The sequence below is a fragment of the Scyliorhinus canicula genome, chromosome 21 (genome assembly GCF_902713615.1).
Source record: "Scyliorhinus canicula chromosome 21, sScyCan1.1, whole genome shotgun sequence".
Lineage (NCBI taxonomy): Eukaryota > Metazoa > Chordata > Chondrichthyes > Carcharhiniformes > Scyliorhinidae > Scyliorhinus > Scyliorhinus canicula.
In genome coordinates, this window is record NC_052166.1 from 23,889,716 (window position 1) to 23,903,427 (window position 13,712).

A 13,712-nucleotide genomic window follows, 5' to 3' on the forward strand; every position below is an offset into this window, starting at 1 on the left:
GAAACACACAGCTGGGAAGCCGGATGTCTCTGAACTCCTTCCTTAGACAACCCCAACAATGTATAACATTGACCAGAGCACGCAGAGATCGGATGAAAGAGACAGAGGTGCGATAATGAGGATTTATTTTTCATACACAGTGAATTGTGATGAGCTGGAATGCACTGCCTGATTGGGCGATGGAAGCAGATTCAATGCAAACCCTCACAGCATCACGAAACATTAGAGCACATGAGAAGATCATTTAGCCCATCACACCTGTGTTGGCCCTTACAGCAATTGTGCGTCATCCCACCCCCCTCAAGCATTTTGTTCATAAATGTGTAAGTTCCTCATTCTCAAGAATCTTTCCAACGCTCCTTTTAAAGTTATTTCTGGAATGATGTCGGGTGCTGTTTGAGAGGGTCAGTGCAGTTTCGATGGGCCGAATGGCCTCCTGTACTGTAGAGATTCTATGGAAAACCTCCCAACATCTTAAAAGCCAGCTATTAGGTCACTTCTTACCTTTTCCTGTTTGTAGGAGAACAGTCCTATCTTTTCCAACTTCTCATAAGTGGACAAGGTAGTCAAGAAAGCGTATGGAATGCTTGCCTTCATTGGACAGGGCACCGAGTATAAAAACTGGCAAGACATGCTGCAGTTGTATAGAAGTTTGGTAAGGCTTCACTTGGAATATTGCGCACAATTCTGGACACACTATCAGAAGGATGTGGAGGCTTTGGAGAGGGTGCAGAGAAGGTTTACCAGGATGTTTCCTGGTCTGGAGGGTGTTAGCCATGTGGAGAGGCTGAATAGACTTGGACTGTTTTCATTAGAACGACGGAGGTTGAGGGGCGACCTGATAGAAGTCTACAAGATTATGACGGGCATGGATAGAATGGATGGGTAGGCACTCTTTCCCATAGTGGAGGGGTTAGTCACTTGGGGTCATAGGTTTAATGTCTGTGGGGCAAAGTTTAGAGGAGATGTGCAAGGCAGTTTTTTTACACAGAGGGTGCTGAGTGCCTACAAACGCGCTGCCAGAGGATGTTGTGGAAGCAGATACATTAACGGCGTTCAAAAGGCATCTCGACAAATCCATGGATAGGATGGGTATAGAGGGATACGTCACGAGGAAGTGCTGAGGGTTTTGCCCAAGGGTGGTATCATGACTGGTACAGGCTTGGAGGGCCGAAGGGCCTGTTCCTGTACTGTATTGTTCTTTGTTCTCCTCTTAACTCGTCACTCATCCCTAATACCCTGTCAACCATCTCTGTACCCTTCCTAAGCCACTTACATCTCTCTTAAAGTGCATCACCCTGTATTATGCACTGTTATGGGTCGAGGTGGTTTGGTGAAAATAGCCCTGATTTCTCTTCTCATCACCCATTCATCAACAGAAACGGGTTTTTCGCTTTTGCTTTTCCATCTTTTTAAGCATAAGTGGCATATTTCCCTACCCGTCAGTTTTGGTGTGGTCCAATTTCCATTATTAACCCTATAGAAAATGCGAGATATGGTGAACTAAAGGGGTTAGTTTATTTTACTCAGCGACGGGTATCGCTACGTAGCCCCAGTACAATCACACAATAAAAGAGTGATAAGGGAAAGAAAGGGGTATCGGGCAAAAACCACAGACCAAGTAAGAATTACTATTTCACATGTGTCCAGAGTCCAGAATCAAAAGTCAATTGGTGCATTCATTCAGAGAGGCTAGCAGACTGAAGCAGATGCGGGATTATCCACTTTTCCAGTCGCACTGATTTCTAAATTAGGAGAAGCAGATAGTGTAAAGATCCTTCCTGATGATTCCCTTATTTCCTCTTTCTTTATTTTTTTTACCGTTATCATTTTGAATGTTTAATGAACATGCATCTTTAAGTCAAGCAGCAGAGAGAATGAGGAATTCCAATCGTTGCAGTATAGTATATTGGGCAATGGTTTCAAGCAGCAGAACTCAGACTTTGTGGCACCCGAGAGATCGGGTGGGACCCGGTTCGACTGGTTGGCTGGTGCCCAATGAATTGGCCACACGGCCATATTCTGCCCGGTAACAGGTGGTGACTGGTTCCTACCTAAGTGGGATGATTTTCAGAGATTTAGGGAAAGCAGAGTTGGGTCCTGGATGCTCAAGGAAGAAAAAGCTATGAGTGCCTGCTCTTCCTCTCCACTCTCTCTCCTGAAATGCTGTGGGCTGGATTCTCCGATTGTGAGGCTATGTCCTGACGCCGGCGTGGGAACGGTGGCATTTTGTGCTGGAAAATCCGGTGCAAAACGGCCACCAATTCTCTGTGTAGCTGGGGGCTAGCATGCCGGCAGCATAGAGCACCTGGCTCTAGCTGCCGATACGGCCTGGAGAATTGCTGGGTCCATGGCCGTGCATGTGCACGGCGGCAGCCTGCAGCAGCCACACTGTGCAACATGGCACCAGCTGCTCGCGGACCCGGCTCGCAAAATAGTCCCCCCCCCCACTTTGGTCGGCTCACGAGCTCTGGACCATCCCCCAATAGTGCTCCCAACACCTGATACAGTCCCCCCTGCCCACGGATCGGCCCTTCCCCTGACTATGGCCATGCTGGACTGAGTCCGCAGCCGCTACGCCGATTTCCCGATGGGTGGGGCCATGAGAGACCCACGCCATTGGGAACTCGGTCGGTTGGAGGCGGAGCACCGGGGGTGGGCCTCAGGCAACGTCCTGAGGCCGTCGATACGTCGCGCGGCGTACTCTCTGAGTACGCTTCTTTGGAGGGGGTGGCGCATCGTGAAAGGGGCACCGCCCCCGATTTGGTCGGGAACTTCGATTCTCTGGCTGATTGTCGAACGTGAATTCGCCGTCGGCGACCGGAGAATCCAGCCCAGTGAACTGTTGTACTTCTGAACCTACAGAGAACCTGAATCATTGAATCTGCAGTGAAAACCATTACAGACTGAAAACAGAGACCGCGACCTGAAAGCCTAGTTTGAAGGAAAGCGAGCTTAAAAATAATCATCTTAAACAAAGACTCTTTACCTTTTTACTTCTTATTTTTACCCCTCTCTTCCCCTCTGTGTTTCTTCGCCTGGGTGGAAAGTAAAGTGGGGAATTAGGAATTAGATAATAGTTAACCAGTTGTATTTGCTGCATATTTCATTACAGTTCTTATTATAAATAAAAGTAATTATATTAAAATTTGCAAACCTGGCGACTGTAATTATTGAGCAGCTAAAAGCCAAAGCATCTGGGTATTTTTCTAAGAATTATTGGTTCATTCAATTGTGTTGCAACACCGGTTCAATAGGGGTCTGGAATTGACTGCGCTCTAGCCCAGAGTGTCATAACAGTGGACATGAATTATTCAGACATTCCAATAGAAACAGTGATGATCAGGGCCAGGCAATTTAAACCCAGTCAGGGCTTTGCCTCTGCTGTTGTTTTGATGATGGGAGGTGGAAGACTGCCTCTTTTCACTTCACAAGGCAATATTACAGGTTCTAGCAGCTTGGGGGAGGGGGTTGGCCTGACATAACCGCCACTCCTTGCTCTTGGTTTGGACAAGGATGTATATTGCTGGTCTGTGTCCTTGAGATGGTTAATATTTTGAGAAATTCAAGCAATAATAAATTTATCAGAAGTTTCAGGATCCTTTATCCTTGCAGATGGGCCATTTCAGTTGACCAAATCCTACCTTCGAAACTGAAAGTGCCTTTGCACAATCCCTTTGGTCCAGGCTAAAACAGGGTTGTTAGCACATCTTCAGGAATTACGAGATTGTAGCTGCTCTGAACGCCACGAAGTTCCTAGTACGTGAGTCATAGTCAGCAACAGCTTCCATCATTGTCAAGCCTTTGTCCAGTTTTAAAGATTGATCAATTAGCCATGCCAACATATATATTATATATGTGTAAAATTTATTTTATAAAAATATTGGACTGGATTCTCTGCTGGCGGAATTCTCCGTTGCGCCGGCAGCGCATCCATGCCTGCAGATTTCCCAACAACTTGGGCTGCCCACAATGGGAAACCCTATTGGCCAGCTGGCGGGACGGAGAATCCCATTGCCGGGGGCGCGCCGCACCAGAAAACTGGTGTGGCGGGGTGGAGAATCCTGCCCATTGATTGAGGTTTAGCTTCAAGACACCACAATAATCCAGCTGTTGCCTAACTAGTGATTTATGAAGTTCTAATACGATTGCTTTGCTTCTATATTTTACTCTTATTTTATCAACCCAAATGCTTTCTTAACTGCCTTATCAAATTACCCTGCCACTTTTAATAAAGTTTGTGTATGGAGGCCAAAGTCTCCTGGTTCAGCTACAATTTTTAATATGATGCCAATTATATTTCCATATTATCCCATTTCTAATTATAGTATACTGTCTTTCTATATTATCCCAATTATTCTAATTATAGTATACTGTCTTTCTATATTAGCTCAATTATTCTAATTATATAGACTGTCTTTCCATATTAGCCCTCCCAAAGGACTTTACACTTCTCCACATTGAAATCCACCCGTGATGCTTCTGCCCATTTTTTTGATATGTACTTGATTAAAAAATCCAATCAGGGCTAGGGTTTGGAATGCATTGCCTTAAAGGTTGGTGGAAGCAACTTTTAAAAGGTAATTGGATATAAACTTGAAAAGGAGTAATGTGCAAGGTAGAGCGGAGAAAAGATGTCTGAAGGTCCAGATGGCCCCCTTCTATATTGTCAGATTCTATGAGCTTTAATGCCTGAAGGAACCATCAATTTACTAGACACGTGCTTTAAGATATGAACAGTGGTTTTAATCTACTTACTACAGAGCCAGCCTGTTACCAGTTGAACTCTCGATGAACTGCAGGCTGGCTCTGGACAAGGGTATTTATACAGTAGTCCAGGGGGAGGAGTTGTGGGCGGAGCCAAGGGTGGAGCCCTGTACAAACTCCTGAGCATTCCCAGAGCTACTCCCCCTAATGGTCGGATAACACTGCTGCGCTTACAATGGTATTGGTAAATACAGTGTGAATTACTAAGTTACATTCACCACATTGCCTACCTGCGTGCAGCAACACACTTTAACATGTCAATTACAGGTCAGCATTTCCAACCATGTGCAACTCACTATTTTAGTGTCATGGCAGTTCTTGTGCACAAGATCACTTGTAGAGTTTGAACCAAGGGTGAGCATACTATCGTGTCAATGAAACTCCATAGCTTAGGTACAGTGAGGATAATTCCTGGTTTGTTTGAGACAGTCAGGTTGTAGCATTTGGTGTGCCATAATCTGTTTGTGTAACTACTAATATCAAAAAGCAAAAACATCAGATTCATTGGTAATCTTGATGATGATGAGACTAGATTAAAAATTTAATGAAACACTTTGGACATATTCATGCTGACCCAAATGGAAAGCAATCAACATTTTAATCTTGGACTGAGGTCAGGATGCATCCATTTTACATGCATTAGGGCCTTTGCAAATGGGGATGGTGTCTGTTTCAGACTGATTCATTTGCAGATGACTGCAGCAAGTACTGTGCAATCTTATATCTGTTTTGATACCAAATTAATGAAGCTATTTTTCTGACCACCGAGATGAGGATTTTGGACAGTGTTGCAATGGAGGAGAAACGGGCTTAGATACTGAACTCAGGGTGGATGGAATAAGATGCCATCATCTGGTTCAGCCCAAGACAGTGGATAAGGAGGGAGTTGGATTTGATGGCAAAGAGTATCGGGTTTGTGTCAGGGGCCAAACATGATAAATACAACTTCCCTAATATTTAGCTGGGGAAATATACAAATCACCCATGCTTGGATATCAAATAAACACGGACAACACACCGTTGAGGGGTGCAGACATGATGGTGGGGATGAAATGAAATGAAATGAAAATCGCTTATTGTCACGAGTAGGCTTCAATGAAGTTACTGTGAAAAGCCCCTAGTCACCACATTCTGGCACCTGTCCGGGGAGGCTGGTACGGGAATCGAACCGTGCTGCTGGCCTGCTTGGTCTGCTTTAAAAGCCAGCGATTTAGCCCAGTGTCAGCGGCAGCGCCGGCCCTAGGGTTGCTGGCGCCCCGGGCAAGCTGAACTTCGGCGCCCTTGGCGGGGGGGGGGGGGGGGGGGGGGGCGAGAGGGGGGCGGGGCCGAGGGGGGCGGCAAGGGGGGGGGCCGAGGGGGGGGGCGAGGGGGGGGCCAAGGGGGGGGGGCGAGGGGGGGGGCCAAGGGGGGGGGCCGAGGGGGGGGGCTGAGGGGGGGGCGAGGGGGGGCCGAGGGGGGGGGGCGAGGGGGGGCGGACCCGGGGGGGAGCGGACCCGAGGGGGGGGTGGGGCGGGGGAGCGGACCCGAGGGGGGGGGTGGGGCGGGGGGGCGGACCCGAGGCGTGGGGCGGGGGGGCGGACCCGAGGCGGGCGGGGGCGGACCCGAGGCGGGGGGGCGGGCGGACCCGAGGGGGGGGCGGGCGGACCCGAGGGGCGGAGGCGGGGGGGGCGGACCCGAGGGGCGGGCGAGCGGACCGAGCGGGCGGGCGGACCGAGGGGACGGACCGGGGGGAGTGCGGCCAGCCCTGGGGGAGTGCGGCCAGCCCTGGGGGAGTGCGGCCACCGCGCATGCGCTGGTTGGAGCCGGCCCAACTGCGCATGCGCGGGACCCGAGTCTGGCGCCCCCTAGCACATGGCGCCCCGGGCAACAGCCCGAGTTGCCGGTGCCTTGAGCCGGCCCTGGTCAGCGGTGTCATCAGTGTACATGCGAAATCTGACTGTGCGGGCTGAATTTCCGTCTCGCCATGGCAACGGGATTCTTCAGTCCCACTGCAGTGATTGGGAATTTGGTTGAACGCTAAATTCTCCGTCCTCGCCAGCAGGGGGAGTGGGTGGAACTCACAGCGGAGAATCGTGGCCTCTATCTCCGACCATATTAAATAGGAACAGCATGTGCATGAGGGCCAATATGGGTTTTGGAAGTAACATTACATGGCTGTGGTGTCCTGCCTCATGTTTATCTCTCAACCCACACCACCAAAAACTGATATTTGACCATTGTTCCAATACTGCTCCAGGGATCTTGCTGTGCACACATTGTTTCCAAGGTGACTACAGCGACCGCACTTCAAAAAATATATAGTTTGTTTGGCCGTAAACCATTTTGAGGGTCTCCTAAAGGTGCTAGATAGGCGCAAGTTAATTCTTTAATTCCTTAGACCATAAGACATAGGAGCAGAATTAGGCCACTCGGCCCGTTGAGTCTGAACTGCCATTCGATCAAGGCTGATATTTTCTCATTCTCCATTCCCCTGATCCCTTTATTAATCAACATTCCTTGTGAATGGCTGACCCCTCTTTAGAGTACTGAGTATGGGGTGAGGCAGGAGAGGGGTTTGGAGGTAATGCTATGGTTGGGTGGGTGAGTGGAAAGAAGAGCCAATGCTGGAGGTGCTCTGGCTGTGATAGGATAGGTGAAGAGCGGAAACAAATAGGGCAGTTGTAAGCTGGATAATGAAGGGTAGGGCTCCGGAGGAGGACGGTGTGGTGACAGTACAGGAGGCTACAAGGAGATCTAAGAGGAGGTGAAATGTCATAATGACAGAGAACAATCATTAAAAAAATTTTTTTAGAGTACCCAATTACTTTTTTTTTCCCAATCAAGGGGCAATGTAGCATGGCCAATCCACCTAACCTGCACATCTTTGGGTTGTGGGGGTGAAACCCATGCAGACACGGGGAGAAACACACCACGGACAGTGACCCAGAACCGGGATCGAACCCGGGTCCTCAGCGCTGTAGTCCCAGTGTTACTCACTGCACCATGTGCCATCCCGGCAGAGAACAATCATAACCATCAGTATACAACAAATAGGCAGGGACATACACCTTAGGAGCAAGACTAGGCCATTTGGCCCATCGAGCATGCTTCTATTTGATAAGATCATGCATTACTGACCTGATTATGGTCTCAATTCCTCTCTCCTGCCTACCCCTGTCTCTCTTACCAAGTTAAATATATAGTTATATCAGTAGTTTCCATCCCTTTTGTTTGGTTAATAATAATAGTAATGATAATCTTTAAGTAGGCTTACATTAAAACGGCAATGAAGTTACTGTGGAATGTCCTAGATGCCACACTCTGGCGCCTGTTCGGGTACACGGAGGGAGAATTCAGAATGTCCAATTCACCTAACAGTGCGTCTTTCGGGACTTGTGGGAGGAAACCGGAGCGCCCGGAGGAAACCCACGCAGACACGGGGAGAACATGCAGACTCCGCACAGACAGTGACCCAAGCCGGGAATCGAACCTCGGACCCTGGCGCTGTGAAGCAACTGTGCTAACCACCGTGCTACCTGGATTGCTTTCTTTTTATTGTTTGTCAAAAATGTGGGCAGCACTGCTGCCTCACAACACCAGAGACCCACATTCGATTCCAACCTTGGCTGACTGTGTGAAGTTTGCATGTTCTCCCCAGTCTGCGTGGGTTTCCTCCCACAGCCCAAAGATCTGCAGGTTAGGTGGGTTGGCCGTGCTGAATTGCCTCTTAATGTCCAAAGATGTGCAAGTTAGTTGGGGAGGTTACGGGGCAGGGCGATTGGGAGCGGGCCGGGGCAGGGTGCGCTTTTAGAGGGTCGGTGCAGACTCAATGGGCCGAATGGCCTCTTTCTGCACTGTCGGGGTTCAATGAATATGAATCTGACTTAAAAGTAATTCACAGGGTGGAGGGGGGAGGCAGTGCCCCATCTATTGCGGGGGGACGACTGCAAATCTGTAAATGAGTAACTGCTCCTATTCATGGTCAGCTCCCTGAGTCTGATTGGAGACTCAGGAACATTGCTCATTCCCAGGAACAGAGCGGGTGGGGCCCAGAACCACCTGTCAACCAGGGAAATCTGTGCAAAGTTTTGAGTTGTCAGGAGAAGCAGGTCAGTTGTGACCCTGTGTAAATCTGGCGGAGTCCTTCATTGCGGGACTGAAATTAACCAGTGAGACATTGACTGGGCTCGTGGGAGTCTGGCTACACTTTGTCCAGCTTTGCAGCTACCAAGGTCTCCTAGATAATCGGGAGGGAGGGTTGGGGGAGACATTAAAGCCACAACTAGTTTTTTTTTGGCCCCGGGATGTTGCGGGGCGGCGATTCGGAGCCGCTCGGTGACTTCAGCCAGCTGCTGTGTGCGGAGCCGGATGGCCTCCAGCAAGCGGTGGACACTCTGGTGCTGGGGCTGCACCGCGACAAGGAGGCGCTGGTCCGCTCTTTCCTGGAGGATCCCAGCAGCCCACAGCTGCTCGAAGCTCTTTGCAGCTCCCTGACTCCCGGAGAGACGCGGTGAGTGTGTCCAAGCTCCCCCGGTGTGTGTGTGTGTGTATGTGTGCTGCCTGGCACCTTTACTCTCAATCCACTCCCCTGCTTGCCCTGGGAGTCCACAAAATTCTCCCCAGTGCAGAAGGAGGCCATTTGGTCCATCGAGGCAGCACTGACCCCCCCCCCCCCCTATCCAGACCCCCCCTATCCAGAACCCCCCCTATCCAGACCCCTACTCTGTCCCAGTAACCCCACTTAATTTGCACATCTTTTTGGACACCGGGGGGCAATTTAGCATGGCCAGTCCACCTCATCTTTTGTGACTGTGGGAGGAAACCGGAGAACCCGGAGGCAACCCACGCAGACACGGGGAGGACGTGCAAACACCACCCAGGGTCGGAATAGAATCCGGGTCCCTGGCGCTGTGAGGCAGCAGTGCTGACCACTGTGCCACCCTGCCGTCGATAGACCAAGCAGAGGACAAAGTAAACTTCGAACCAGGAGGAGAGTCAAATTGGACTCGAAACGTGAACCGTTTCTCTCTCCACAGATGCTGCCAATCCTGCCGAGTTTTCCCAGCAGTTTCTGTTCTATTTCTGAGGAAAATCCCTTTCTTGTGCACCTCTTTGATAGAATAAAGGGAAAACCTTGTGTCAATGTGAGTGGGAAAGGTGTGTGTGTGTGTGTGTGTGTGTATTCAAGGTGTTTCTGTGCCTGTGTGTTTGTGTTTATATTATTTATTTTGTGTGTAGGGGAGACGGAAAAGGTAAATAAAATAAATGTCACCACAGTCCCAGAGAACCATCGGCGGTTCTTGTGTTTGAGAGCTGACTGGTGGTGATTTAACCTGAGCGTCCCCACAAGAGGTTCAGAAGGATAATCTCAGCTGATATGGGAATTGAACCCACACTGTTGTCAGCATCATGAAGTAACTGAGTCAACCAACCCCCTTAAAGAGAAAAGGACTGTGTGTGTAAAAAAGCCATAAGAAAAAATTATATCTCGATACGTGGGACTTCTAATATCAGTTAAGGACATTCAGCATGTCTGGTCTATGTTCATGTTTATTGCCCACATCAACAGTGGTCTGGATATCATTCTTCCCTGTTCCAACTTCCTTTTATTTCCCTTTTCAAACACCTGGCTAGCCTAATTCGAGACACTCCTGGCCCTAGTCCAAAGATGCGCAGGTGAGGTGGATTGCTAACTTGCTCCTTAGTGTCCAAAGGTTACGTGGAGTTACTGGGTTACGGGGATAGGGTGGCGACGTGGGCTTAAGTAAAGTGCTCTTTCCAAGGGTCGGTGCAGAATCGATAGGCCAAATCGATAAGGGCAGCAGGGTAGCATGGTGGTTAGCATAAATGCTTCACAGCTCCAGGGTCCCAGGTTCGATTCCCGGCTGGGTCACTGTCTGTGTGGAGTCTGCACGTCCTCCCCCTGTGTGCGTGGGTTTCCTCCGGGTGCTCCGGTTTCCTCCCACAGTCCAAAGATGTGCGGGTTAGGTGGATTGGCCATGCTAAATTGCCCGTAGTGTCCTAATAAAAAAAAAGTAAGGTTGGGGGGGGGGTTGTTGGGTTATGTGGATACGTGGGTTTGAGTAGGGTGATCTTGGCTCGGCACAACATTGAGGGCTGAAGGGCCTGTTCTGTGCTGTACTGTTCTATGTTCTATGTAAATGGCCTCCTTCTGCACTGCAGGGATTCTATGATACCTCTTGCCTGCCAGGTTGCTTGATATGCCCCCATCCAACAGACCCCCCCCCCCCCCCCCCCTCACCCCCAACACAACCCCTGGTTATTTCCTGCCAACCAGTTGTTGGCCAGCGTCTTTTGCGTCTGTTTCCATGGTTCCAGATCTTAGGATAACTTCTTTTCCTGTGCTGGTGATCCCAGAAGCATGGTTTGCCACCACCTCCAGAACCTAGGGCCCAGACCCCCAATGTAATGTACTCCCTGATACTTGTATAATGCAGTTCATCCACCCTATCCATGCTCTTGAACATTGGTACAATATCAAAATGCTCCCAGACCCTGAAGACCCCTTATCTGTGCTGCCCTGCACTGGACCATCCATCACTTGTTTGACACAGGACATTCACCCCTATTCATACTCATTGACACATTGTCCCAATGTTGCCACGGTCAGTACTACTACTCTGCACTGCTTCATCATTTGTACAGTCCAACATGTCCATAATCTAAAACTTGGTAAGTACCCGATTCCTTCAAACGATAGGGCTTCCATGTGTTCTTCCAGTGCCAACAAGACCACACCCGAACCTTGCCGGTTTCCATGCCCTCCTCAATGGTGCTACATCCCGGTTTTCCATCTGCTGCCCTCGAGTGTCTTTTTTTCATCTGCTTGCAGCTGGCCTTTTCATTCTTGCGAATTTCTCACACAACAGCCTCTGACGCTAAACTCAAAATACAGGTTAAGCTCTCAAACTATAGGGGATCTAACCGTTATAAGATAAATGCAGTTACATTTATACGAGTCACCTTGACTGTCTATGCTCAGATGACCAGATATTACATAGCCAAATGGCATGCGACCTGCAAATTTCATGCTCAAACCTCCTGCAGTGCCTCCGACTAGAGTTGACAACCATTACTCGCCTGTGTGCTCCTGGACCCTGGAACTTCTCCAGAATGTGTTAACATAAACTTGTAGTGTTGAGGTAACAATGTGAGTAGTAGTATCAAAATGAACACAATTTATTGTAGAATGTGCTAAGTACATAAACAGCAAGGAGATGGTGCCAACACAGAAAACAAAAAGGTTGGGAAAGAAGTTTTAAAAAATAAAAAATCCAGGAAAAATAAAGGAACCAAATTATCAAGGAGTATCAAAATAACCAGTTAAGTATTCACATTGTCATGTGAGAGTACCTTTAAGAAATGGATGTTTATAAATGTGTGTGTATATAAATATCTGTAGTGACAGTACCTTTAAGAAATGGGTGTTTAAGGGCAGCACAGTGGTTAGCATTGTTGCCTACGGCGCTGAGGACCCGGATTCGAATCCCGGCCCTGGGTCACTGTCCGTGTGGAGTTTTCACATTCTTCCCGTGTCTGCGTGAGTTTCGCCCCCACAACCCAAAAGATGTGCAGGGTAGGTGGATTGGCCACACTAAATTGCCCCTTAATTGGAAAAAATAATTGGGTACTCTAAATTTTTTTTTAAAGAAATGGGTGTTTACTTCTGCAGTGATGTCAGAGTGGATGGAGCTGGGCTGTCTGTCAGCTTTTTACTTTCGTTTTAGGCTGTTTTCTGCAGGGCGTGTTTTAGTTTCGTTTTCAGTATTGGAGATGACGCCACACAGAGCTGGTGTACTGCTGTTCTCTCTGCCATCAAAAGGCTATCTCTTGATCATTTGGTAAATTCAGAATTATAAATGTTCTCAGTAGTGAATGTAAACTTCATGTGCTTCTGTTGAAAGGTGTTTCTTTTGTCTGAATGTTGTTTGTGAAGTTATTAAGGATTATTTAGTGTTGTATTCTTGGGGGTTGTATTTGAAATAATGGTTGCTAAGATGTTCACTGTATGTTTTAAAAGGTTAACTTGAGTTCATAGAATAAACATTGTTTTGCTTTAAAAAATACTTTTCCATTTCTGCTGTACCACACCAGTAGAGTGGGTGTGTGCTCCCCATACCACGATCTATTAAAAGTTGTGGGTCAGGTGAACTCCATGATACACTTTGGGGTTCTCTACACCACTTTGGGGGTGGAGACGGTCACACACAGTACTTTACGGACAGAGACTAAAAGCGGACTGTTAGATTTGGCAAAAACATTGCAGTTAACATTACCTGACAAAATGTGAAAAGATGAGATAATTATGGCGGTGGCTAAGCATTTAAAGTTGCCTGAGATCAGTCTGACTCATTAGAAATGGCAAAGATCCAGTTGCAGATTAAGCAACGTGAACATGAGAAAGAATTAAAGCAGCTTGAATACAAAAGAGAGGAAAAAGAAAGAGAGAGCGCGGAAAGAGAAAGAGATAGAGAGAAAATGAAAAGGAGAGAGAGGAAAGGAGAAAAGAAAGAATATCCCCAGCAGAACAAAAAGAAAGAGAAAGGGAGATACAGATCAGGGAAGAAGATAAAGAGAGAGAGTTTGAACTTCAGAAAATGGCCATGAAACATGGCAGCCAGTTAAAATTGGCAGACGTAAAGGGAAACGTACAGTTGGATGATAGTGATGAGCATAATGAGAAAGAGCGTCAAAGTCAAAGGTTTGGTGGGAATCTATTTAAATATGTCCAAGCATTGCCAAGGTTTGACGAGAAGGAAGTGGAATCCTTTTTCATTTCTTTTGAGAAGGCAGCTAAACAAATAAAATGGCCACAGGACATGTGGGTGTTACTGATTCAAACAAAACTGGTAGGTAGGGCTAGAGAAGTGTTTGCATCACTACCGGAGGAGGCATCTGGGACGTATGAGGAGGTGAAAAAATCCATCTTAGGTGCATATGAACAA

At 48.1% G+C, this 13,712-nt stretch overlaps 1 protein-coding gene across 1 annotated transcript in view; it reads left to right on the plus strand.

Moving 5' to 3' along the window:
• The first annotated feature begins 9,050 nt into the window (after positions 1-9,050).
• The window catches only part of LOC119955936, an 84,578-nt gene continuing 79,916 nt past the window's right edge, over positions 9,051-13,712 (plus strand). Inside the window, exon 1 of the mRNA XM_038782594.1 lies at positions 9,051-9,256. Within this exon, the coding sequence (XP_038638522.1) occupies positions 9,051-9,256 (206 nt within the window). The remainder of the gene's footprint in view (positions 9,257-13,712) is intronic.